The sequence below is a fragment of the Manihot esculenta genome, chromosome 4, assembly GCF_001659605.2.
Source record: "Manihot esculenta cultivar AM560-2 chromosome 4, M.esculenta_v8, whole genome shotgun sequence".
Taxonomy (NCBI): Eukaryota; Viridiplantae; Streptophyta; class Magnoliopsida; order Malpighiales; family Euphorbiaceae; genus Manihot; species Manihot esculenta.
The window spans coordinates 32,769,343-32,796,419 of record NC_035164.2 but is presented as its reverse complement, the minus strand read 5'-3'; the positions used below and the strand labels follow the sequence as shown (position 1 = coordinate 32,796,419).

General features: G+C 36.8%; 1 protein-coding gene across 2 annotated transcripts; it reads right to left on the bottom strand.

Annotated features, from left to right (window-relative positions):
* Positions 1-1,619: 1,619 nt before the first annotated feature.
* LOC110607990 (proline-rich receptor-like protein kinase PERK1) lies at positions 1,620-10,064 on the bottom strand. 2 transcript variants are annotated; one of them, XM_043955771.1, is made up of 11 exons: positions 9,944-10,064; positions 9,798-9,842; positions 9,671-9,724; positions 9,540-9,584; positions 9,125-9,457; positions 4,066-4,152; positions 3,901-3,971; positions 3,227-3,303; positions 2,987-3,131; positions 2,148-2,299; positions 1,620-2,019 (listed from the first exon to the last, which is right to left on the bottom strand). In XM_043955771.1, exons 1-10 carry the CDS (start codon positions 10,008-10,010, stop codon positions 2,171-2,173), a joined length of 1,053 nt encoding a protein of 350 aa, XP_043811706.1. In that variant the 5' UTR covers positions 10,011-10,064; the 3' UTR covers positions 1,620-2,019; positions 2,148-2,170. The 2 variants fall into 2 exon arrangements, with proteins under 2 accessions (XP_043811706.1, XP_043811705.1); XM_043955770.1 differs by having other exon boundaries at positions 2,138-2,299; positions 9,944-10,062.
* Between the last annotated feature and the right edge of the window lie 17,013 nt (positions 10,065-27,077).

Below are 27,077 nucleotides of genomic sequence, written 5' to 3'. Positions count from 1 at the left end.
AAACTGGATGAATTTCGGTGATTATTATAAAGTAATTAAAAAAAATGAATTTATCTAAACATTGCTGCACAAGTTTCCCATAATCGTATGAATAATGACTAAAAAATTTTAATGGTGAATTATGAACACTCTTTCTAGCACACTTTGTAAATTAAAAATAACTAAAACCATAGAAGTAAAGAATAAATAAAGGCATAAAACCATAAAAATAAAGAATCAAAATAAAAGAAAAATATTAAAAAGTAAAGAACTGATCTAAATAGAAATTTTAAAAAGTAATATCTACTTTCACATTCACCTTAATAACTATGATTACTTCAATCTTTCAATATTTGATATTTGGATCATTGTCTCACATTTTTTACTTGCTATGATTTCTTTCGTTTCAATCTCTCTATTCTTAGTTACCCTATTTCTTTCCCATCATTGAAAGAATAAATTCTTAAAATTGTTAGAAAAATAAAATAGAAGAATAAAATCTGAGTCGTGTTATACACTATCTTTAAATATTTATTTTACAATCCCCAAAATTAAACAGGTTTTTCTAAAATTTAATTTTCAGGATCAGGACAACAAAAATTTATCTTTAATTTATAATCCAGCAGAAAAGATAGATAAACGAAATAATAAAGTAGAAAATGAGAGTAACTTTCTTTGTGAAGATGCATGCTATTTATAATAAAAAAGATAGCCGTTTATTTATAATGAAAAAGATAGCCGTTGTAAGCCGTTATAAAAATTTTGAAATAATATAATAAAATTATAACGATCAGATTTAATATTAAATTTAAATATCAAACTTGCAACAACAAAAAAAAAATCTCATAAATAAAATTTTCAACGACCACAAAATATTTTGAAATTTAAATTTATTTTACAACAAATTAAATATAAAGTGAAAAATGGATGTTAATTATCTTATTAGATCACCATTCCACATGTAATTTACATGGAATTATGAAGTTTAATTATCTTATTAGATGGTAAAAAGCAAAATAAAAATGTTTGTCTTATAGAAGTAGCATCAAGCAGCAAAATTAAAGGACGATGGTCCAATTCAAGTAAGGATTCACGAATAACATAAGCTCCAGGAAAACATTTTTGTCACTCATTAGAAACTAAAGCACGATCAAGACATTGTTAAATAGCTTGATCTCCAAAATGCTTATTAATGCATGTATAAACAAAACCTTTACATTCTAACTCTATCAAAGTAATTGATTGAATAAAATCATTAAAGTCCATTACTTGAGAGAAATACATCTCACATCCCTCTAATTTATCGTCCTAGCACCTAATTGCATTAAAATCGCCAATATAACACCATGGGATGTCATGAGAATCTCGAAGGCGTAGTAAATCATTCCATAAAAGAGTCATATTACTTCGATTAAGATAACCATACACAAAAGTCATTTACAACTTGAAATTTGTATGAACTTGCACCTGACAATCTATAAAATATTGTGAAGCAATCCACAGTTCCAACAAAATTAAGTCATCCCATCATAATGAGAGATCTCCTGTCTTAATCCATTGGATCAACAAAAATCGAAAAAGGATACCCACACTTCCGTTGTAAACGTTGCATATATGCACACTAATTCTTAATCTCCATAAGAAAGCCAATACACGATCGATATTTATGAATAAACTCTTTCAAAGCTTTTGTTTCCGAGAAATAACCACTACCTTGTCAATTCCATGCTAAAGACGTCATATTAACTGATCACAAAGCTCAAAAGTACAAAAACAAAACGAGAGGCTCAATTGTAAAAAAATACTACTATAAAATCTGTAGCTTTAATTGTCTCCAACAGAAGCATTGTTGCCATACTAATAAAGTGTTGAAGTTATGCCTTGACAAATGGCATTGGCATACAACTCACATGCCCAAATTCCTCTACGTCCTGTTGGCCACTTGCACCGCACGGAGATTGGAAAACAAAAGTTCACAAAACTGGTATCAGGCTCCTTAATCACAAGCTCTGTTAATTTTGCCCTATTCCTTCCCGGTTCCTTTCACAATCAACCATTGACTGAATCAGTATTTTTTTTTTCTTCACACAAAAAATAAATATTATTTTACACACATACTTTTATTTTATTAATTTATTATGTCATATAAATATCTTACATAATACAACCATTATATTTTATAATTTTCCGCTTATGGCACCGCCGGCCTCAGCGCCTCTGGTAATGGAGCGTAGGGTGATCCTTGATATAGGTACTGGGTGTCATTTCTCAGCCATATATAATCCATGGGTTCTTTATCTCCTTTAAGTACTTCAACTATCTGTATCACAAAACATATAAACACAAATTTTTTAACATTCAAAGTAGCTATCATATAATTAAACTATAAATTCTTCCGTTTGATTTATATCAAAATCAAGCTCTGACAGAAATAAAATCATGTACCAACGATTGAATTTTCAGAGCAATAATTTTTTTCAAAAAAGGGTTGCTGAGAATAAGTTTTTCTTTAACAAAAAATTCAATATCTCTTATGCATGCTGATCAGTGATTATAATTTATAATACACTATTCATTAAGAAACTCTGTGTGCTTAGCAATTTATTTATTTGATTTTCCATTGTATTTCAGTTTCAAAAAAAGTTCACAAACAAAAATATAATCTCTAGCTTCATTTTTGTACTTACTTGGCTCATTTTTTGACGTAATTTCATAGGTTTATGGATACAAGCTGCTGCACAATAAATCATTCGACTCATTTCTTTTTTGTCAATATCCTTTTGCAATTTGAAATCAACAAGATTATTATACTTTTCCATATCCAAATCTTCTTTATTATCTGTTGTCAGAACTTGTTTGAGAGGAGAAAGTGCCTGAAATTTAAAAAAATGAATGATATTCAAATTGATGCACAAAGGTTATTTAAGTATTTCATTAGGCAGAAAAAAGATATTAGTTTCTACTTCTTTTAATTATACTGGCAGTTTAAAAATAAAAAAGTACGTACCCAATTAACTAAGCGATCATTGTCTTCAAGTATGGCAAATTTCCCAGTAATTAACTCCAAAAGCACGACGCCAAATGAAAAGACATCAGACTTTTCAGTGAGCTTCCTTCTCAGATCAGCTACGTAATACTCAGGAGGTTCATAACTGCAATTTGAAAAAGTTTGCATGAGAATATGAAAACTAAGCAAGGCAAGGAAAGGTGATAAGTTTAGGTAAGAAACAGAAACAATTAATCTTACGAAATAGTTCCCCTTGGGCCAGTAGAAACGTGAGTATGAGAACTCATAAATTCTTTGGCAAGTCCAAAATCTCCAATCTATAAAAAATTAATGAAGAATTTATTGATATATAAGTAAGTTTATTACGTCATATAACATAAACTCAAAAGATCTTCTTACAATTTTTTTTTTCCATGTCTCATATTATAATCCACTTTCATTTTTCAAATAGTAGTTCATTTTTCAAATATTATAAATTTTCCTGTTTTGAAGACTCTAATTCTATTTGTCTTATTTAATTTCACAAATAGTCAACCTATGTAATTAGATGATATCGAAATTGAGAAAAACTTATTTGAACTCGATCCACGTAAATTGAAACTATATAAATATAAGTTTCTTTATAAAAAAATCACATAATTCACATTCATGTGTTTCGGACCTATAGTGGGTAAGATTCATTTAAAAAATTCTTCACCACTTATTTCAAATTCTTCGGATTTAATAGATTTTATCAACCTCTTCTCTTCAACAAAGTTTTTTATTGATATTTTTATTATTATTTGAAATTTATTGACAGTTTTTTTAAAACGTGGCATTGAAATAATAAGTTTAACTTGCAAATTCTCCATAAATTTTAGTTATAAATATAAATAATTATATAGAAAAAGTATGAGAATTTAAAAATATATTACCTTTGGGATAAATTTATCACCATGAAGAATATTAGCACTTTTAATATCTAGATGAATAATTCTGGGTTTACCTATATAAATAAATATTATTATAGAAAAATGAATGAAAATATCTTAATTAGGAAAAAAAAGAAAATAATAATAAAATAAACTCTGGATACTCACAAATTTCATGCAAGTATGCTAATCCATCTGCAGTGCCTAAAGCAATTTTCAATCTGTCTGACCACTTAATAATATGCTTTTCCTTTCCTGCAATGTTATTTTCCTCATATCAAAATAAAGAAGAGAAGAAAAAGAAGAAAAAAAAAAAGATAATCGTAAGGAATCAACTATCATAGTTATGTGATTTGAATAAGTCTAAGCTTATTAAGTTAGAAGTTAAGCATTTAAGATATTGTATTATAATATTTTTCATAAAATTTTGTCTCTATTTTGCCTATATGGGCTCTTACGGCAGATTGAATATAGTTAAATTTTTGTGTCTATTTTCTTTCTCTTTCACACATATTGTAATTGATGAACGTATATAATATTTTGTATTTGTTTCAACCCTGATATGTATATTTTTTAAAAGTTTTACCAGCATAATTTACTATTATTTTATATCATAACAATAATTTTATATATATATAATATTTTATAATTATTATGTTTTTATTTTTAATATATTAATAATACTGTAGAGTGAGGTAGGAAAAAACATCTCGACTGTATTGAAACTTGTAAAAAGAGAAGAATGTGTCTGTACAATGGTCAGTAGACTTATACAGTGGCGGAGCCAGGAGCTTCCCTTTGGTAGGGCACTGCTGCGGCACCACCGGCTGTGTCGCTGCGGCACCTTCATCCCCCTTCAAAGTATTTTCCGGTCGCCGGTGCGGCACGTGCCCCCCTTGCCGTACCCTCCCTCCATCACTGGACTTATATATAGTCCTTTAATACCATGACGAGAAACACGTGAAGAACTAATATAAAAAATAGTCCCCATACTTACAAAAACAACAAATATGCCCATATCCTAAAATAACATAAAATATAGCATTAAATAACATTTATTTCTATACGCCCCTGCAAATTGGAACTAAGAGGAAGACCAATGGCAACTTGGAATATAAGTGTTGATGTTGGCCTAAAGACAATGGCTTTATGAGCAGATTTGCAAGTTGTGCAGTGGTGGAGATATGAGAGGGACTAATGAAGCCTCGCTGAAGTTGTTCACGGATTATGTGACAATCGATTGCAATATGTTTCATATGCTCATGAAAAATTGGGCTAGCAGTAATATGCAAGGCAACATTGTTGTTGCAATGAAGAGTGACGGGCAACTAGATAGGTACCTGCAAGTCCTAAAAAATATAGGAAATCCAGAGTAGTTCACACATAGTACTAGCCATTACTCGATATTCAGCCTCAGCGGAAGACTTAGACACAGTGGGTTGATTGTTGGTTTTTCAAAAACTAGCAAAGAACCAAAGAATATACAGAATCCAGTAAGGGACTTCCTAGAGAAAGTGCAAGAAGCCCAATCAGAATCACAGTATGTTGTGAGAGGTATTGTTTCAATGACAGAAAAACATAAGCCTTAGTTTATAGTGCCTTTTAGATATGGAAGGACATGCATAGCAGCCTCCCAATAAGATTTTCTGGGTTGATGCATGAATTGACTTAGATGTTGAATAGCATAACTAAGGCCATGTTTTCTTAAATTGATATAGAGTAATCTCCCAATCAATCGTCTGTAAGCATGAGCGTCAGGGAGAATATTCCCAACATCCAGAGAAAGATGCAAACCTTTGGGCAAAGGAAAGGGGCTTGTTGTGCATGACTGCATACCAGCATCCTTCAGAATGTCAAAGGTGAATTTAGTTTAGCTTAATATGGTGGCAGTGGAGGACCTAGCCACTTCAAGACTAAGGAAATACTTTAGGAATTCCAAGTCTTTAGTAATGAACTTTGAATGCAAGGCATGTTTAATATCAGTCATGGCAGTGATGGAGGTACCAATAAGAATAATGTCATCCACATATATTAAAAGAGCTAAGAAGTAATCATCAATATGTTTAATAAAGAGACAATAATCATGAACAGATTGATTGAAATTCAAGGACTTAAGAAAACTTGAGAACTCAATATTCCATTGTCGAGAGGCTTGTTTAAGCCCATATAAAAATATTTTTCAGGTGACAGACTTGCCCTAGTAAGGCCTTATAGGATGCATATAAACTTCTTCTGCTAGAACACAAGCCATTGTTTCTGAGTAGCCAATGCAATAAGAATTCTGACAGCAGCTAGTTTTGTAGCAGGAGAAAACCTGTCTTTATAGTCTAGGCCTTCTATTTAGTTACAGCCTTTAGCCACCAAAAGAGTCTTAAACTTATCAATTTCACCATTGGGTTTACATTTCACCTTGTACACCCATTTACAATCGATGACTTTCTTGCCTTTGGGTAAGGTTGTAGCTACCTAAGTATTATTTAGTTCTAATGCATGCAACTCATGTTGCATTGCATTGATCCAATTAGGATCTTGGGATGCCTGAGCATAAGTAGTACGCTCTTGTGTGTGAAAAACATTCAATATATAGGTTTGGTGTGAGGATGTGAGGCAAACAGATGAGAGTGAAGGATGGGCAATAGTGGTTGCAGAAGCAAGGTTTAGTGGCTCTGAATGACCTCCTAGGACCAGAAGAATCAGAAATAGGTGAAATGTGAGAGAAAGGAGAGGATAAGGGTGGGAACGGTGTATTTTCTAAGTCAAGTATGAGAATAGGTAGCACAACATTTGGAATATCTTGTGATGTCGTAAAAAGGAAGACATATTCATAGAACACAACATCTCTACTAATAAAGATGTTTCCACTAGCTAATCATAAGGCTTATAGGCCTTATGATTGCTAGCACAGCCAATGAAAGCTGCCCAAATGGATTTTGTGCCACTTTGTCTTTGTGATTACTAGTTTTCGTGGCAAAACAAAGGCATCCAAACTTCTTGAGGTAGAAGTAATTAGGATCTCTCCTATAGAGTTGTTGATAAGGACTCTCCCACCCAAAATTGGGTCATAGGAAGGTGTAGAGATAAATGTTGTATATATGTTATTTTAAGATATGAGCATATTTACTGACCTCTTGTTGTAAGGAGCTTAACATGTCATTGAGTTTATTTATTTTAGTAGATGTGTCAGGTATATCAAGGGGTGTATCCTTTTCTTCAGCAGGATCCCCAACAGTAGCTACTACCTTTTTTTCATGCCCTATATTTCTATTTGTTTTGAAGGGCTACCCACTAGTCTTGGTTTTGGTTTTAAACCACTCAGGGTATCCTATAAGTTTGAAACAACTATCCTAATAGGGCCATCCATGTCACAGTAAGAGCAATGTTCCTTTTTATAGTAAGGTTTTTTCTGTCTTCCTTGGTATTGTCCCTGTGTTCTATTTAGCAGGACAAGGAATTCAATATTCCCACTCATACTTCCTAATATTTTCTTTTAAGACTCAAACTTGAGTACCATAGAGTAAGTCTTATTTATACAGGGTAGCAAGTCCATACCAAGAATCTGGTATCTCACAGCTCTGTAGTCATCACTTAAACCCATAAGAAACTACATGAGCTTGTTTCTATTGTTTATCTCATCAATGGCTTTGGATGGTCTACAGGTACATGGAGGATGGTCTCCATCGATCCCAATTCATCCTAAAGCCTTTTTAGTTTTGTAAAATAGATGGATGCAGATGCATTGTCTTGAGATATTAAGGAGATCTTCCTATGTAATTCATAGATCATAGTCCCATTACATTCACTGAATCTTTTAGTGATTTCGAGCCAGAGATCCCTAGCCAAACCATCGACTTATTCTTTAGATATAAAGTTTAATATCCAGAACGTGACCATGAAGTCACATTGTTTCCATTGTTCATAGGAATCAAATCCTTTATCAAGCACAAAAATTGTACCTTCTATGAATTCTAGTTTTTGCTTGGCTCTTAGGGCTATCCTAATGGTACTATACCAAGATCAGAAATTGGTTCCTATTAGAGGAGCTAAAACTAAAACCATACCTGGATGGTCTGAAGATTGGAGAGTAAGAGGATATCCAAGATTTTGAGTCTCGATCTGGTCTTTGTCCTTTGCCCCTGTGGTTGTACCTTCTTTACTGTTATTTCTTCATTCTGCTATTATCGACGAGATCTACTTAAATGCAAGGCAGATCTTAGTGTGAAGATGTGAGATCTGGTAAAAAGAATGACCAATTTTGAGGAGAAGGGAGAAGACGGGGACAAGATAGGAAACTTAACCCGCTTTAATATCATATAGAGAGAGGTAAGAAAAATACATCTCGACTGTATTGAAACTTGTAAGAGAAGAAGGTTGTGTCTGTACAACGGTCAGTGGGACTTGTATATAGTCCTTCAATACACAGGGGGAGAAACACGTAAGGAACTAATATTAATGTAAAAACTCGGCCTAAACTGATGCAAATAACTTTTGAATCTATTTTTCACTTGTTCTAAAATGATTAATCCAAATTATTTAGTAGTTTCATGCTACCTAATATATACAATCCCATTTTTTTGTAATTTTCCGATTTGAGATGTTTCTTTCTCCTCTGCTAAATTTTACGATGTTTTTGTTGCAGCTAAATCGGATACAATTGCTAAGTCAGGACCAGACCCTAGGGTATTGTGGTTCACTAGTATGTCGGACGGCTCCACCTCGTTTCATACAGGTAGCCCATTCCTCGTAGACCCATTAGCTCCGCACAATTTTTCTGATCAAAAATAGTTTTGATACCAATTGTAACACTTTGGCCAAATTCACTCAAATAACTTTTAGTCTCATTTTCTATTTGATCCAAAATAGTTAACTAAAATTATTTAATGATTCCGTACTAACTATTATATATAATTTCATTTTTTTGATGTGAAATGTTTGGATAAAAAATAGTTTTTATACTTACAAAAACAGCAAAAATGCCTATGTCCGAAAATAACATAATATACAGCATTAAACAGAGTTTATTTCTGCAAATACTTTTATTTTTATGTTGTTAATATGTATTTTTTAAAAAATTTTAATATTACAAGTAATTTAATATTAAAAATAGTTAGTTATTTAATATAATTATATTAAATCACCATAATTAATTTTAGTAATTTTATTATTCTCTTGCTCTTTTTGACTTGTATATATATATTGTTGAAAAATAATAAGTGGGAAAAGGACTAACCATGCAAACAAGACTTTAAAGAGTTGTTGGGGACAAACTCATAAACAAGCAATCTGTTGGATGCATCATTGCAGTATCCTATCACCTTCACAATATTTTGGTGAGGCTCAATGCGGCTGAGGATTTCAGCCTCCATCTCATATTGATTTCTCGCCAGTTTCTCATGCTCTGGGTTAGCTTGATGTTTAAACCTCTTAATTGCAACAACTTCACCATTTGGAAGTTCTCCTTTAAAAACTTCACCTGTAAGACCATCGCCTAGCCGATTGTTGTCGCTAATGGAGAAATAACGAGCTGCTTTTGCTAGTTCTTCATGAGAAAACGTCCGAACACCTGGACTACATAATATAATTAAATATGAAAATTCTACTTATTTCTTGTTAATCAAAACATATCAATTAATAAAAAAATATACCTTTTTCTCTGTTAGCAGTTGCCTCAATTGGAATAGCACTTTCCTCTATGATCTCCAAAAGAAAATAAAAATCAAGAACTTATATGTGGGATAATTATGTGCAAGATGAAACTTCACAAGATATTATATACCTTTTTCTGCGCTGATATTTGCCTCAATTGGAATAGCAGTTTCCTCTTTGATCTCTAAACGAAAATAAAATAGAAGAAAAATTAAGAACTATTTATGCAAGATGAAATTTCACAAGATATTGTATACCTTGTTCTTTGTTGACAGTTGCCTCAATTGGAATAGAACTTTCTTCTATGATTTCCAAAAGAAAATAAAATAGAAGAAAAATTAACAACTTATTAAATGGCATGGAATTTATAAGCGAGATGAAATAGATGCTAAAAAAAACATACCTGCAATGGGGGTGATTACCGTTTTTCCTCCTATTCCCCGCCCACAGAAGCAACAGCCAGGCGTCATGGCTGCCCGCGAGGTTTCTTGCAGGCGTGCTGCTAAACTTGCGAGAAAATGAGAAAGGAGCAAGGTTTTATTTTTATCTTATAATATGTATTAACCACTGTCCTTCCTTTTTTTTCTTTAATTAGAAATACTTATATGATATTTTATCTTTATCTTTATTTTTTTTTTAATTCCTAGGGCAGTTGTATTTTTGTGAATCCCAGCTAGCTAATGGAAAGATGATCACATGAAAAACAGGCATGCTTTATCGTTTTTATAATTTTTTTATTATACTTTTTATTTTTTATTTATATATATATATTTTTTAAATCACCAATGAGCTTTTGGTTCTAGTCTATCTCTAATCTCTAATCTAATGTACAGTGGGAAGTGGGGAATATATATTAGGATCGATTATTATTTCATTAATTTGGTTAGATAATTATAATTTTTTTTTAATTTTGATTGGTTTAGAAAATTATATACTAATTTATTATTATTTTAAAATCTTTAATTTAATTTTTAAAAATGAATTCTCTTTTTAAATTTAAATTTTATTAATTTTTAATTCAATATAAAATTTTAAATTGAAAAATCTTGACTTTAATTAATGACCTTTCAAATTAACTTCAAACTATAATTTTATTTGATGCAAAAAGTAAGGGAGTAACTTTATTTTGTGATGTGAACAAAAATGAGTTGAAATAGACGCTCAATTAATAAGAAAATAATTTGAATTCAAAATGTATATTTTAAATTCTATATATACTTTATTTTTATATTGTAAGAAAGATAAAATTAATTAGCGAATCTCCTGAAAATCCAACTGGTACCGACTAATAGTTAAAAGATCCTGCGTTTATAGATGTAATAGGATCTCTTGAAATATATCCTCTAATGGTGACTTTGTACCTATGAAAGATTCAGTTCGTTCAGAATAAGGCTGAGTTTTCTGTCGTTTTAAATATTAACTATTATAATGTTTGGATTTTTTTTATTGGTGAGACTTCCACAATTGTGTATCATAACTTATATCATAACTTATTAGAATTTTATCACGTGATATTATTTTATAGTAACAGTTATGAAATATTTTAAACGATTATTATGTCATATCATTTTGCATGGTATACTATACATTAATATATTGTGTATATTTATATAATTTATCAGTATATAACATCAAAATATTAGTCCAATTGATTAAGAAATTTAATTCAGTTTCAACTTTCGGTTTCTTTTCAATTATAATTTCAACTTTTATTTTGATTTTAATTTTATTACGACTTTGATTCATGCAATAAAATATTTCTAATATTAATATATATTTAAATAGTAATACTAATATTATTTATACTAAACTGAAAAATCAAACATTAAAGTATAAAATGATATATATATATAATATATTCATAATGTGAAACCAACAAAGTTTAATACTTTTCTGCTTTTTTTTTTTTCTTTAAAAAACTATAGTTTAAGCAAATATTATGGACCTTCATTGATTCACAAACTTTTACTAATTCTCAATTGAATTCATGAATTTAATAAATCAACTCCAACTTTGAATTTTATGACAAATTAGATCAACATAATTAAAATTAGCATAATTATCACTAGATCATGTGATGAAATAAATAAAATCATATTTTGTTTTCGCTTTCATTAAACATATATATTAAAATTAATCAGTTGCAATGGAGTTTTAGCTCCTATATTTTTATTCACTAAGTCAAATAAATCTAATTCAAATTTTTTGACCAGTTAAACTTTTGTGTATGGTAATTAATAGTTAGTTTTAGTTTAGTTAGCTCCTGCCAACTCATCATATTTCAGATGAAGCATCCTTGTGTATAACGGATAGCTTCTTGAGTAATGCAAGCTATAACTCATTTCTTGCTCACAAGATTTCAAGTAGTCAAAACATCATATATTTCTATATGAAAAATCAATCATTTATCCTTCATTAATTTATTTTATAAGAAAATAATCTAAATTCAACCTCTTTTAAAATTAAAATTTTTTAAATTAAATAAAAATTATTAAAAAAATTAATTAAATTTTAATAATTTTTTTTATTTCAAGTAGAGTGTTAAGGTGTAAAAAATAAATGAGATTTATAGTTTCAGTCTCCTTATTTTTTTTCTGAGATATTCACTATTACGATAAAAAAAAGTAAAAGTGAAAATTAGTGATAATCTGAGATCCAGAAAATAGGGTTTTACAAGAGTTCTGTAAACTTGGAAAAAAAACTTAGACCTAGAGGAGAGTATTTCCCCTTTTATCTGTTTCCTTTTGTCTGCTAGTGACGTATAACAAACTGTTTATCATTGGGTCACCTGTCCCTGCCACATTGATACGGATGTACGAGAATATCAGATCTCTGCCCCATGCGTAACGGCCTCTGATTCTCTCCGGGCGCATATGCGGATGGACCCACAAGACGGATGGGTTGGTCTCCTTCCCGGTTTTGAGCTGGGCCGGAAGATAAGATTAAGACTGAGCCCAGGGAAGATCTGTTCATTGGGCCGGAAGAGCTGGACCGGCCTGGCTGAGGAACCTGACTGGTGCCCGGTCTTAAAGCTGAACGGACCGGGCTTGGCTCGCGCGGGAGACTTGAAGGCCTCCAAATAATGGGCTGGTATCATGGGTCTGGCCCCAGACCGGGGTGGAGAAATCCAGCGGTCATCAATTGCCCCTTTACCTTCTCGTCAGTTATTGTTCGACTGATGAGGGGGTAAATACCGAGAGTAATAATGACCGCGCCGCCTAAGGACAACTGCTCAAAACATCTTTTCGTCTCTTTACTGTTTCAAATTTCATCTTCTGTCAGTCTTCTGAGAACGTTTGCTCTCCTCTGCTCCTCTGTTGTCTTTGCTTTCCTCTGCTCATCCGCCCTAACTGTTTTCCAGGTACGCCTCTCCTTCCACCATGGATAGCTCTAGTCTTCCCGTTGTTGTCAACCTAGAGTCTAGCTGTAGTAGCCCAGAAACCGAACTGCTACCGGCGCTAGGATCCAGATCGGCTTAAAGCCGCCGGGACCCGTAGCAAGCCTGCTGTGATCTCTGTGTACCTGTGAAATCCCATACATGATCATACATTTTCTGTAAAAATTAAAACTTTTCTCTGTACCAAGGCTTAACCTGTGCAAACTCTAACTCTGTACTGTAAAACCCCTGCTAGAGCTCTCATCTTTGCTCTAGGCGGGTCAACTCATATAATGTTAAGCCTGGTTTTTCATACATATGAAATAAAATCATTTTCATAAACAGACCATGTATATACAAAAAGGGATTACTACATACGGTCAAGCATCATTCTATACATCTTATTACAAAACTACTATCTCTTTACAATGTACATGTCCACACTAACTATTACATAACTCTTCTCTCTGCCTGTACCCTGCTGTAAACCTCTGGACTCTGAACCTGCAAGACTGGGGTTAAGGGAGAGGGATGAGTTATACTAGCCCAGTGAGCAGAACTATAAAACATGTGATTAAAACATGATCTCATGGAATGCATCATATCACAGACAAGCCACATCAAGGATAAACCTGTCACCAACTAGTCCCAGCATCATATCTGTGCCAGGGCGTAGAGGTAGGCTCCTGGTCTTCCTGTAATCATAACATAACTTACACTGCCCCAGGGCCTTATTAGGCACCTGGTCTTGGCGTCCACATTTCCGTGCCAGGGCGTAGAGGTAGGCACCTGGTCTTTCTTTTCTTATGTCAGGGCATAGAGGTAGGCACTTGACCTTTCTCTCAGGGACTATTGGATCATCCAGCATTTACCCACATCAACAACATAGTATGCAATGCAACATATTCGTGATATCTAATGCAATCAACCTGTAACATAGTCATGATGCATGAAACATGCTAAAAATATTTGATTTCTCATATTAAAATAGTTAAGTTTAGTTTCACTCACCTCTGGCTGACTCTGAACTAACTCTGCAGGTTTTGAAGCAGTGCTCACTGTTGATCTCCCTGGTTCCTCTGGTCCGTTCCTACACAGATGGACTCAAATGAGGGTCCAAACTAACTCAAGGACAACTCTATAAAACTCCCCAAAAGCCCTCTAAAACATCCTCAAAACATGCAAAAGAAAGCTGGACAGGGTACTTTCGACGGCAGGTTCGGCGGCGGAAACCCCCCTCTAGAGACGAAACTCATGCATGTTCGGCGGTACCTTCGGCAGCCGAAAGTCTCGTCCAGAGACGAAACTCAACCTTCAGTGGCACTTTCGGAGGCCGAACCTTCCCTCCAGAGACGAAAGTCCCAATTTTCGGAGGCAAGCTTTGGCAGCCGAAACCACCTCTTTAGCACATTCGGCGGCCGAACCTTCCTTCGGCGGCCGAACCTGGTTTTGCCCGTTGGGCAGAACCCTGTTCTGCTTCATGCAAAACTCCTCCAAACTTACCCCAACATGCATAACAACTACTCCCAACTAGCATATACCATATAACATGCATAAAAAGGGTCTAAAACTATCCTAAAACCCCAACAAACATATAAACACAACACTTAAACATGCTTACACATAAAATCATCAAAAACCTCAACTAAACCTAATCATGCATATCTACCATAAACTTCCATAAAACCTTCAAAAATCAAGAAAGGAAGTTCAGGATCTTCACTTACCTCTTCCAAACAAGAGAATAAACGATCCCTACATGGAGATATGGAGAAATCCTCTCTCAAAGTCTCCAAGCTTCCAAACTTGCTCTTTTACTCAAAAACTTCAAAACCACATAAAAATCCATCAAAACCATGAAAGATTTGAGAAAACATGCAAATCACTCAAGGAAGATCAAGTCTCACCTCAGCTCGTGCAAATGGAAAGAAAATCTTATCCATTTGACCGACCTAGGGCCTTTTATAGGTGGCTGGCTAGACCACCTTCGGCGGCCAAACGTGAAACCCGAAAGCCATGCAAGTTCGGCGGCCGAATGTCACCTTCGGCGGCCGAACCTGGCTTTTTTGCCTTGGTGCTTTTCTTTCAAAAACTCTTTTCCTTAACACTTTAAAACATTAAAAACTCTTAGAAAACATGTATAAAACATAACCCCAACCCTTCTAGAGAATTCTGACATCCCGAATTTCACCGGACGATAGGAATTTCGATGCCGAACTCTAACCGGGTATTACACTAGCGTCACCCCATCCAACATTAGGAACTTCATCTCCAGGGAATACTTAGATACCCCTCTTTTTCACATCCGAGCCCCTTACCGGAATGAGAGGATCGTTCTTCCCGATCCTCATCCCCCTGGTCTAATCGACCCTCAACAGGACGTTAGTCTAGAATTCTTTATCAAGCAGAGGGAATATGGTTTGTCTTTCCCCTTTTCTCTGTTCTTCAACGAGGTTTTCCGGTATTTCGAGATTACCCCTCGAATGCTGACCCCTAACTCCATTCTTTTCATGTCTTCCTTTGAATTCGTGTGTTTGAGCTGGGGGTTCACACCCACGGTTAGCCTGTTCATCTCCTTCTTCAGGTTGGTCAAGGCGAGCCAGAAATTTTACTACTTTGCCCCTCGCGGAGGGCTGTCGATTTTCACGGGATGTAAGGATTCTATCAAAGGCTGGGTAAAGGGGTTTGTGGTAGTAGAGTTGAAGAAGCAGACGGGGTTGGCTTGGGAGCTCAATCTCCCCTGGGAGGATGTCTCTCTGGGTTGCAACGACCTGCCCCAGCTGAGCCTTTCCGATCAAGTCAGATTCCTTCGACTGACTTCTGTAGAAAAGAAGTATGACGTCGAGAAATGCTTGTATGCTTCCAGCCTTCGGGATATTAAGGACGCGGGTACCTTATTCCATTTGTTTGTTTTGGTTTTGTTTTTATGACTTTTGCTGAGGATTGCTCTAACTTGTCCTGATTTTGGATTTTTGCAGCTTCTGAGGTGAAGATGGATCAGATCAAGCCCCCCAAGAATCTCGTATTGTCCCGGGAGAGCATGAACGCTGCTCTAGATGCCCTCTTGTCTGGGCAATCTATAGGGGAGGCTACTCAAAGGGTGGCCGAAGTCATTTCTTCCAGGTCGGCTATCCGACCTCCTACTCCTCCGGTCTCCTCTCAGGCTCCCAGACCGAGCTCCCGACGCAGCAAGTCATCCCGGCCTTCCAACCGCAGCAGCTCGAGCTCGGCTCATCAGTCTTCGCAGGCCCCCCAGCCTCGACGTGCTTCTACTGAGAGGATGGAAGAGGCTCCAAGAGCCATTTCTGAAGTGGTCGAGGACACCGGACTGGCGAGGACGGATCCTATCCTTCCTTCCGTGGAGGCTTCTGAAGTGAGGCTTGAGGCCCCCGCCGTTGAAGAAAGGGCTTCGGAGAAAGAAACGGAGGTTATTCAGGCGGGCGAAGGTGCCCAGGAGGCTCCTGTCGAGGTTGCCCATGCCTCCGAGGAAATGGGACCCAGTCCTGTTGATGGTGGGGATGCTGTAGAGAAGGTTGGGGATAAACGCCCTGCCTCCACCGAAATGCCTGCCCCGGTTCCTACTCAGAAGAAGTCCAGGGCTTCTAAAGGGTCAGCTCCAGCTCTGCCTCCTCTTGAGAAGAAGAAGGATGCCCCCGTGGTGCCCCTATTGTCTGCTCTTGACAACGACATCCTGAACGCGAAGGATATCACTCATCAAACTCCGGCGAGCGTTGTAGCGGAGATCTTGCGGGAGCGGATGTTCGGTGGGATCATGGAGGCTTCGAACCCTCTTCTGCTTGCTCTGACTGGCCATTTGGCTGGCTTCACACGAGCGCAAGCAGCATTTCGGTCTCGACCCCGAGGGGAGCTCGGAGATAGGATCAGGGAGATGCTCCTGATGGTAAGTTGTCCCTTTTGTTTTCATTGTGGTTAGCCATCGTGGATCTCAGTGGGTATTGTAAGAGTGGAACTCCGGTGATGAAAAGATCTCCTTTGTTCCCACAAACAGCGCCAATTGATAATCTGAGATCTAGAAAATAGGGTTTTACAAGAGTTCTATAAACTTGGGAAAAAACTTAGACCTAGAGAAGAGTATTTCCCATTTTATATGTTTTCTTTTGTCTGCTAGTGACGTATAACAAACTGTCTATCATTGGGCCACCTGTCCCTGCCACGTTGATACGGACGTAAGAGAATATCAGATCCTTGCCCCATGCGTAACGGCCTCTGATTCTCCCCGGGCGCGCATACAGATGGACCCACAAGACGGATGGGTTGGTCTCCTTCCTGGTTATGAGTTGGGCCGAAAGATAAGATTAAGACTGAGCCCAGGGAAGATCTGTTCATTGGGCCGGAAGAGCTGGACCGGCCTGGCTGAGGAACCTGACTGGAGCCCGGTCTTAAAGCTGAGCGGACCTGGTTTGGCTCGCGCGGGAGACTTGAAGGCCTCCAAATAATGGGCTGGTATCATGGGTCTGGCCCCAGACTGGGGTGGAGAAATCCAGCGGTCATCAATTAGGAAAAAATAACAGGCATTACTTAATTACTTAGCAAGTTTATACATTAATAGAAATAAAATATTACTTATTTATCCTTATGTATCTCATAATTTCATATTTTCTAATTAAAATTTAACAAATTTTAGATATTTACAATAACAATAGAATTTTTACACTAATCACATAAAATTTATTTTTGTTATTTTTTAATTATTAAATATAAACTTTAACTTTTTAATATAGTACTAAAATTTTTACTCTTCTGATTTATTAATTTTTTTTAAAATGACATATTAAACACAAATAAAATAAATATTTATATTAACTCAATTGTAATAATTCATAAATTTTTAATATTATATATTAATTTTAATTGAATTATATTTTGTTAAATATTATTTTTATCATTTTAATTATTTATTATTATAGGCTACCATTTAAAAAATAATTTAAATATTTATTTAACTAAAATATTATGTAATATTGATATTTAAAAATAACAATAAATAGGCATTAGGTGTAAATATTTCGTAAATTATTCTATAAGTTTTTTTGGTAGAACACATGTATTCATAATCCACTAAACTAAATTATATTCATATCGAATCAATTATATTCATATCGAATCAATCTATTAAAAAAAATAAAGCGTTTTCAATAAATATTTACTTTATTCATAAAAATTAAAAAAGTACTTAAAATAAACTTTAAATAGTATAAGAATCTTAATTAATGTATACATATATATTGATATTTCTCATAATAAAGAATGATGACGGTCAAAGCAGAGTTGAGCTGGTGTGTTGTGATTAACTTAGACCTGTAAGTGAATGAGAAAATGAGATGGTTGTCACCTATAACAGCCACTCCAATACTCAAGTAGTAGATGAGAGAATAAGGCGGGAGTAAGGAATGGTTTAGAATTCAGAATATTGATATTAGAGAACAGCATACTTTGATTTCTGGGATCATTCATCTTTTATACTATAAGAAAATGGTTAAATATGATGTTTCTTGATAATTCGACGACGATGCAGTCGGCTTGTTAATAATGGATCTTTACCGGCTAATTAGTCGATATTCTATGATCATAAGCATAAAGGGGTCCTACTAATGCAGTCGGCTTGTTAATAATAGATCTTTACCGGCTAATTAGTCGATATTCTATGATCGCAAGCATAAAGGGGTCCTACTGGATTATAACTATTTAACAGTAACTTTTTTATAAAGACTTGTCTTGATGTTGAGATGGTGAGTATGTTCAACTTGAGTCCGACCTATTCCGTCCTGAGTCTTTTTCTCTTTGTTCTGAGCTCAAAAGTCGTCCGAATCTTCATGAGGAGTCGGGCGTCTATATATTTATAAGAATCCGGACATCTGAATTTTTATTTTTTCAGGTGGAATCGCGTATTAATTTATTAAACTCTTATTACATAACCTTATCTTATAGTGAACATTCATGATTTATTTTAAAATTTTTTTATGATATAGTCTTATTTTATGGTTACCGTTACTGATTTATTTTAAAAAAATTTCATGTGACATCATTTATTGTCAAACAAATTAGTATTTCTTATGAATCCAGCAAGCTAATGGAAAGATGATTCCACGACAAACGGAAACCTTTATCGTTTTCTATAATTTTTTATTATAACTTTTTTAATTTTTTTCCCTTGATAAGTTTCTAATTTTTAAATAATTTTTCAATCAAAGAAATAATACTATGGTCAATGAGCTTTTGGTCCTGGTCTTTTTTAATTCTTTCAAAAGCTTTCCTCTTAATGGAGTAAAATATTGTAGACATGAGATCACCTTCCATTAGGTAGTTGGATCCATAATAAATAATAATTTATTTGATAAAATATTCATACCTAACGCATCACCAAATAATTTATATATTCATATGTTAAATATTTAATTAGTTATCTTTTTAGTAAGAAATTGGAATAGTGATTCCAATTTGAATTTTCAGATTAGTTACGTATGCTTTTATTTATTAAATTAAGTTAAATTAAAAAATTAGATGCGGAATATTGGATAACAGCTTTCAACATTTTATCATTATAATAATATAGAATATAGAGCATGACTAAGAGGTCATCTTATTATCATTTCTATTTTTAACTATTAGAAAAAAAAAAAAACTGTTTATAAGAATGCAACTGTATCCAAGATACAAAATAAACAGAAAAATAAATAATATTGCAAATATAACAAATATAATAAATTAAACTGCAACTAAATTTAAAAAAAAAAAGTTTAGAATAACCTGTAAATTGGTGGATTAATGTGTAATTAAAAATTTTCTCGAATCGATTATTTTTTATGGTTAAATATTGAAACAATATATAATACTACAACAAAATAAATTTAGTAAGCGATTTCAATAGAGAAGAAAACTTTTTTATATGTTAGTAGTAGTACTCGCTTGGACTGAGATAAAATAGGAATTATGTTATTAACTGATTTTCAGATAAAAAAAACGAAAAAAAGTTAACGTTAAACTCATTAACTAATTTTATGAGATAAAATATGCATTATATTAACTGATTTTCAAATAAAAAAATAGGCAGCAATCTTTAACTTTCTTAAAGTTTAGTAACTAATCTTTTACTAATTCAAAATAAAATTTTTAATCGGATAAAATATTTCTAACATTAACTCATTTGATTACTGCAGTTTTTTAGTAACAAAGTAATGATAAGAATTATAGAAATTAGAGTGATTAAAAAAAAAAAAAACATAACTTAATAATTATATTGATGCTACATTGAAAATTTTCAAATTTAGCTGTGAGCTATTATCATAAAGCAGGATTGATTACGTGGTAAGAGTTTGATAAGCTAATACGTGATTTCACCTGCAGAAAGAAAGACTCGGATGCGCAGATCCTCATAAATATACAAACGTCCGGCTCCTCATAAAGACTCAGACGACCATTGAGCCTGGAATCAAGAGCAAACGACCCGGCCTCATGACAAGTCGACCTCAAGTCGAACATACTCGCCATCTTAACGTCAGGGCAAAACTTTATAAGAAAGTTACCGTTAAATAGTTATAATCTAACAGAGCCCCTATTACGCCTACTGTAACAGCCCGGACGTGATCCCCGGCACTGTTACCGCTCACGGCCCAGGGCTATCCCTCGCCTGGCCTCTTGCCACCTCGGGCTTTCCACTGGCGTCGTGAGCAGCTCTTAACATCCCTTCACCCTCACGGGTTCCAGGCAGGATTTGTCCCCTTGGGTTCTCGTCAAACGCATCCTTCCCCAAGTGGATTTGGCCCAAATTTCCCTTAGGAAATTAGGTCGCCTCCCCCACTGCTCGAACCCTTGACCTCCCACTTTAAGGGAATAGTCTGGTGAGAGTGAGTACCAGTTGTTCCATTGGAACAACTGGTACTCACTCTCACCAGACTATTCCCTTAAAGTGGGAGGTCAAGGGTTCGAGCAGTGGGGGAGGCGACCTAATTCCCAGAGGAAGGAATTGGGCCAAATCCACTCGGGCTAGGGCGGGCCGTAATGGCTCCCCCGAGGGACAAATCCTGCCTGGAACCCGTGAGGGTGAAGGGATGTTAAGAGCTGTTCATACGCCAGTGGAAAGCCCGAGGTGGCAAGAGGCCAGGCGAGGGATAGCCCTGGGTGTGAACGGTAACAGGGCCGGTCGTACGGGGCCGGGCTGTTACACCTACGGTCATGGGATTCCTGACCAATTAGCTGAAGAAAATCCATTACCAGTAAGTTGGCTATGTCATCGCTGAATTATTAGGAAATACTATATTTATCTCCATCTTCTTACAGTATAAAAGAGGACCGATTCCAGAGACTAAGATATGCTATTCTCTAACACCAATATTCTGAATTCTAAGCAATTCTTTACTTCCGCCTTATTCTTCAGTCTACTGTTTTGAGTATTGGAGTGGCCACCGCAAGCGCCAACACCTCATTCTCTCTCTCTCTTGCAGGTTTAGCTAATCACAGCACCCCAGTTCAGCTCTGTTCCGGCCATGCCATTATTTTTTATTCTGAGTAACATTATTAGTTTTGTTGTCGGAAAATTCATTAAGCTCTCTCTCTATTCATTTGGATTAAAACTGGTATTTTAAAAAGAAATCTTTCTTTTTTCTCGAAATGGCTAGAAATTCACAAGCTGCTGCTAAGGCTACTACGATCTTCACCAGGTAACTATAGGTGATAATGAAGAGGCCGTTTCCTTGGCCAAAATGGCGACGACAGAGGAAGGAGAATCGTGGATGACATTCGTGTATAAATTTTTGACACATGATGGTCTGCCAACCGATGAATGGTCGACTAAACAGGTAATAAAAAAAAATCCTCTAGATATATACTAATTAATGATCGATTGTACAGGAGATCCTCGACTCAATCGTGGTTGAGATGTGTAATGGAAGATGATGGCTGAGAAATCCTTAACGACATTTATGAAGGTAATTGTGGAAATCACGAATGAGCTCAGACAATAGCCCATAAAGCATTCGGATAAGGATACTACTGTCCAATGATAATACACGATACAAATGAACTTGTCTAAAGGTATCATCAATGTCAAGCGCAGGCAAACACCCCGAGATCTCAGCAATTTCTAAAGAAATGCAATTCAGCAATAGAGACAGATCACATGTCTTCAATGCAAGAGACTCAGTTCTCAAAAGAACAGATGTAACAGGTGCCGAGTTTGGTAAGTCGGGTGAAAACTGGAAAGGACCATATAGGGGCCTGAAGGTTATTTGCTCGGGAGATTATAAGCTGGCCAAGCTAGATGGCCGAGTTTTTCCCCATTTCGAGAACATTTAAGAAAATTTTATCAATAATAAGTTAACGAGGTATTTTTCGTGTGTTGTGTTCTGCAGGAATAAGGAACGATGGGATTGCCTTCTTCAAAAAGTTTAAAAGAACAAAAATTTTGAATTTAGGTGGAAATCCTCCGAGCACTCGCCCAGACGGGATCCTCTGGGCTCATTCATCCGGGCGTTGGACTACGAAACAAAAATTTCAATGCTTTGGTGGGAATCCTCTGGGCTCATTCATCCGGGCGTTGGACCGCAGAACAAAAATTTCTAGGTTTAGGCGGGAATCCTCCGGGCACTCGCCCAGGTGGGAATCCTCCGGGCTCATTCATCCGGGAGGTGGAATATTTCAAAGCTTTGGTGGGAATCCTCAGGCACTCGCCCATGCGGGAATCCTTCAAGCTCATTCATCCGAGTATGGGTCCTGCACATATTCTGAGCGTTAGTCCGTGGAAACGAATAAATCGAAGACTGGGCATGGGCACCAGACCAGACATGGGTCTCGGAGTGGGCATGGGTCCCACACACAATTTGAGCGTTAGAACCACTAAACATCAGAACTAGCCACAATTCGGGCGTTGGACCTATTAAACATCGGCTCCGGCCATAATTTAGGTGTTGAACCCACAAAACATCAGCTTCGGCCACTAAACATTAGCTCTAGCCACAATATGGGCGTTGATCTCGAATAGCAAGGCATTTAACAATAGGGTGTTAGTCGCGCTTCTCCCAAAAAGTTTCTAAGGCATTAAGATGATAGCCCGCAGGGCGGGTGTAATCCAGGTCGACATGACTAGATGTTAGTCTCGCTTCTCCAAAAAGGTTTTTGAGGCATTAAGATGCCAGCCCGCAGGGCGGGTATAATCTAGGTCGGCATGATCGGGTGTTAGTCCCGCTTCGCCAAAAAAAAGTTTCTAAGGCATTAAGATGCCAGCCCGCAGGACAGGTGTAATCCAGGTCGACTAAACCGGGTGTTAGTCCCGCTTCTCCAAAAATGTCCCAAGCAGTTCATACCAAGCCGCAATGCAAGTATACGCTAGGCCGACCCCGGGTGGTAGTCCTGCTTTACAGAAAGTTTTTACAACATTTCATGCCAGGCCAGGAGTCTGTCAGGGATCAGGCCATAAGTCAAGGACAAAAAAGCCCGAAAAAGGTACAAAAGCAAAAATACTCGGAAAATGCACAAAAACAAAAGAACCCGGAAGGGGCACAAAAGTAAAAATATTCGAAAAATGCATAAAAGTAAAAGAACCTGGAAGAGGCATAAAAGAGAAAATACTCGAAAGACGCTTGAAGACAAAAAGAGTCCAGAATAGGCATAAGAGGAAAAATGCTCGGAAGACGCTTAAAGGCGAAACAGCTCGGAAGAGGTATGAGAGGGAAAGTTCTCGGATAAGAACTATGGCTTAAGAGCCCGGAAGCTAACCAAAGGGCAATATACTCAAGACAAAAAACCCAGAAGATCACTAGGGCTAATGGAGCAAGAAAATGCATGGACTCTCATCAGGAATAGAAAAGACCAAGAAGCACGCAAGGGCTAGAAAATGCCTGGAAGCTCGATAAAGTTGGAACCAAAGCGCTAGACAAAGACTTTGGGTCGGGCTTGCAACGACCAGCTTTCGGGGGTAGGTTCGGCGGCCGAAAATACCCGGCTAGACCCCGGCACCGGAATTTCTACCTTCCGGCCGAATCTCCATTGGAATCCGAAATTTCTCGGATGTCGGAGCCTTCTAGAAGGATAAAATAAAGGTTTTCTAAAATGTTTTTACATGTTTTTATGGCTATGTCATGTAATAGAGTTTTAATGGACATGTAATGTGATGTAATGTAATGTAAAGAAATGTAATGAGGATTAGTATTGTGCTTGGCCCTATTGATAGATTGAGAATCCCTATTGTACATGATCTTTATGCAAATGTTTTAATGATGAGTATGTTGAACCAGGCTTGACATATGAGATGTTGACCCACCTGGAGTATTTGATGAGGGCTCCAGTAAGGGGTTTTACGTTTACAGTTATGGTGCATGCACAGGTCAAGCTTGGTGTATGAAAAGTTTAAAGTTTTTATGAAAATGTATGATCATGTATGGGTTTTATCAGGTACACAGTATGTATAGTAGCCTTGCTACGGGTCCCGGCGACCTTAAGTTAATCTGGACCCTAGCGCCAGTAGCGGTCCGGTTTCCGGGTCGTTACAGAACTGGTCACTAAAGCTTGAGGAGATACATGCCAGGATAACAACCATATATCAGTCTAGATTAATAGAGATTGTAACGACCCGAAAATCCGGACCGCTACCAGCGCTAGGATCCAGATCGGCATAAGGCCGCCGGGACCCGTAGCAAGCCTAACATACATTCTGTATACCTGTCAAATCCCATACATGATCATACATACTCATAAACCTGTAAACTTTTTTCCATTTATCAACCAAGCACAACCTGTACAAAATTATAAACATAAACGTAAACCTCCACTGGAGCCCTCATCAAATGCTTCAATGGGGTATCTCATCATGCATTAAGCTTGGTTGAACCATAACATCATAACTCATAAACAAAAGATCATGTACACATAAAGGGGATAACCATACACTTAGGGTCAAGCACAATATCTAATCCTCAACATCGTTATTACATACATGACCTTACAATACTCTTTCTTTACAACATTTATCATGTCCACAACTAACTATTACATTACTCTTCCTGACCTCCTGGCCTATCCCGTACCTGCAAACCTGGGGTTAGGGGAAAGGGGTGAGCTAAAGAGCCCAGTGAGCAGAATAATAAAACATAGTATTTAAAACATATGATTATCATGGAATGCATCGCTGCACAAACAATTCATATCAAGGATGAACGTATCACCATTTAGCCCTCTATACAATCTAATTATGCCAGGGGCATAGAGCAGGCACGCCTGGACTTCCATGACATATCATACATACCAGTTATGCCGGGGGCGTAGAGCAGGCTCGCCCGGACTTCCATATCATAATGCCAGGGGCATAGAGCAGGCACACCTGGACTTCCATGCCTAACATATGAGGGCTAATGGATCATTCAACTTTCATCCGCATCAACAACATAATATGCAATGCAACATCTTCGTGGATTCTAATGCGAGCAACCTATAATATCACATGGTATTCATGATGCATGAACATGCTCAAAAATAGCATTTTTATTTTTATTTGCTTTAAATCGTAAAGGTTTATTCTACTCACCTCTGGCTAGCTCTGACAAAACACTGATGCAGCTATCATTGCTGGGGTCCTCGGTTCCTCGGGTCCGAACCTACACAGGTGGACTCAAATGAGGGACCAAACATCATGAACATGACTCTAAAAACACTCCCCAAAAACCCCCTAAAACACCTCAAAACATCCATAGAAAACATGCAAAAGAAGGCTGAACAGGGCACTTTCGGCGGCAGGTTCGGCGGCCAAAAGTCCCTCCAGAGCCGAAAGTCAGGCAGGTTCGGCGGCACCTTCGGCGGCCGAAAGTGCCCTCCAGAGACGAAAGTCCATTTTCGGGGGCAGGCTTCGGCAGCCGAAAGGCTTGCCTCACAGGCAGGTTCGGCGGCCGAAAATCCCTTCGGCTGCCGAACCTGGTTTCTGCCAAAAGGGCAGAAACTCGGCTTCTCATGCTCTCTAAGCCTCCCAACCTTTCAAATCATGCATCCTACTCAACCAAAACATGCATACACTCATACATCAACACCTAGGGGTCTCAAACTATCCTAAACCCCAATTACAACACATCAAACATGCATCTCCAACATACATTATCCAAATATACACATAAACCCTATTAAAGTTCAACTATCCTAAACATGCATTTCTACCCCATGAAACAACTTAAAACTTGTTTAAAACATACAATGAGCTTAAGATCGGCTCTTACCTCTTGAAGATCGAGAGAGAGGCGATCTAGACTTGGAGATGGGAGAGATTTCACCTCTTGGGTCTCCAAGCTCCAAAACTTGCTCTATGCTCAAAAATCTTCAAAACAAATTAAAAACTCATGAGAAAACATGGAGGATTTGAAGGAAGGCGCTCAAAATCAGTGAGGGACGGCGGAGAACTCACCTTGGCCGAAAATGGGAAGAAAAGCTCGCCCGTTTCGGCTAAGGGACCCCTTTATAGGTGGCTGGCCAGGCCACATTCGGGGGCCGAACGTGCCTCCGGAACACATGCAAGTTCGGCGGCCGAAAGTGAAGTTCGGCGGCCAAAACTTGACTCCCCTCACTTATGCCTTCGGGGGCCTAAAGCACTCCCGAAGCGCATGCATGTTCGGCGGCCGAACTTCAGCTTCGGCGGCCGAACTTAAGCTTCGGCGGCCGAACCTGGGTTTTCCTCCAAGGTTATTTTCATGCAAAAATTCATTTTCTTTTATACTTAAAAACATAAAATACATTAAAATATTTTATAAAAACATGGTTTTACCCTTCCAGAGGTTTCCGACATCCGAGATTCTACCGGACGATAGGAATTCCGATACCGGAGTCTAGTCGGGTATTACATTCTCCCCCCCTTAAGAACATTCGTCCCCGAATGTTCCTCAACTAGCACATGCATAGCATACATCAAATCATCCACATAGAACACATAAAACACACATAAGACTAACCTTAGAAAAGATAGGGGTACTGCTGGAGCATGGACTCCCGTGTCTCCCAGGTGCATTCTTCTATATTGTGGTGGTTCCAAAGGACTTTAACCATCGAAATCTCCTTGTTCCTCAACTTTCTGATCTGGGTGTCGAGAATCCGTACTGGCTATTCTACATAGGTGAGATCTTCTAAGATCTCTACATCAGGCTCACTAAGAACCTTGCCCGGATCTGACACA

Excerpts from the sequence above, each read along its gene's own strand:
- LOC110607990 (XM_043955771.1), bottom strand. The coding sequence starts at position 10,010 with ATGACGCCTGGCTGTTGCTTCTGTGGGCGGGGAATAGGAGGAAAAACG. Across the intron at positions 9,843-9,943 it reads GGTAATCACCCCCATTGCAG|AAGAAAGTTCTATTCCAATT; the intron begins GTATGTTTTTTT and ends TGGAAATCATAG. Across the intron at positions 9,458-9,539 it reads AACTGCTAACAGAGAAAAAG|GTGTTCGGACGTTTTCTCAT; the intron begins GTATATTTTTTT and ends TATGTAGTCCAG.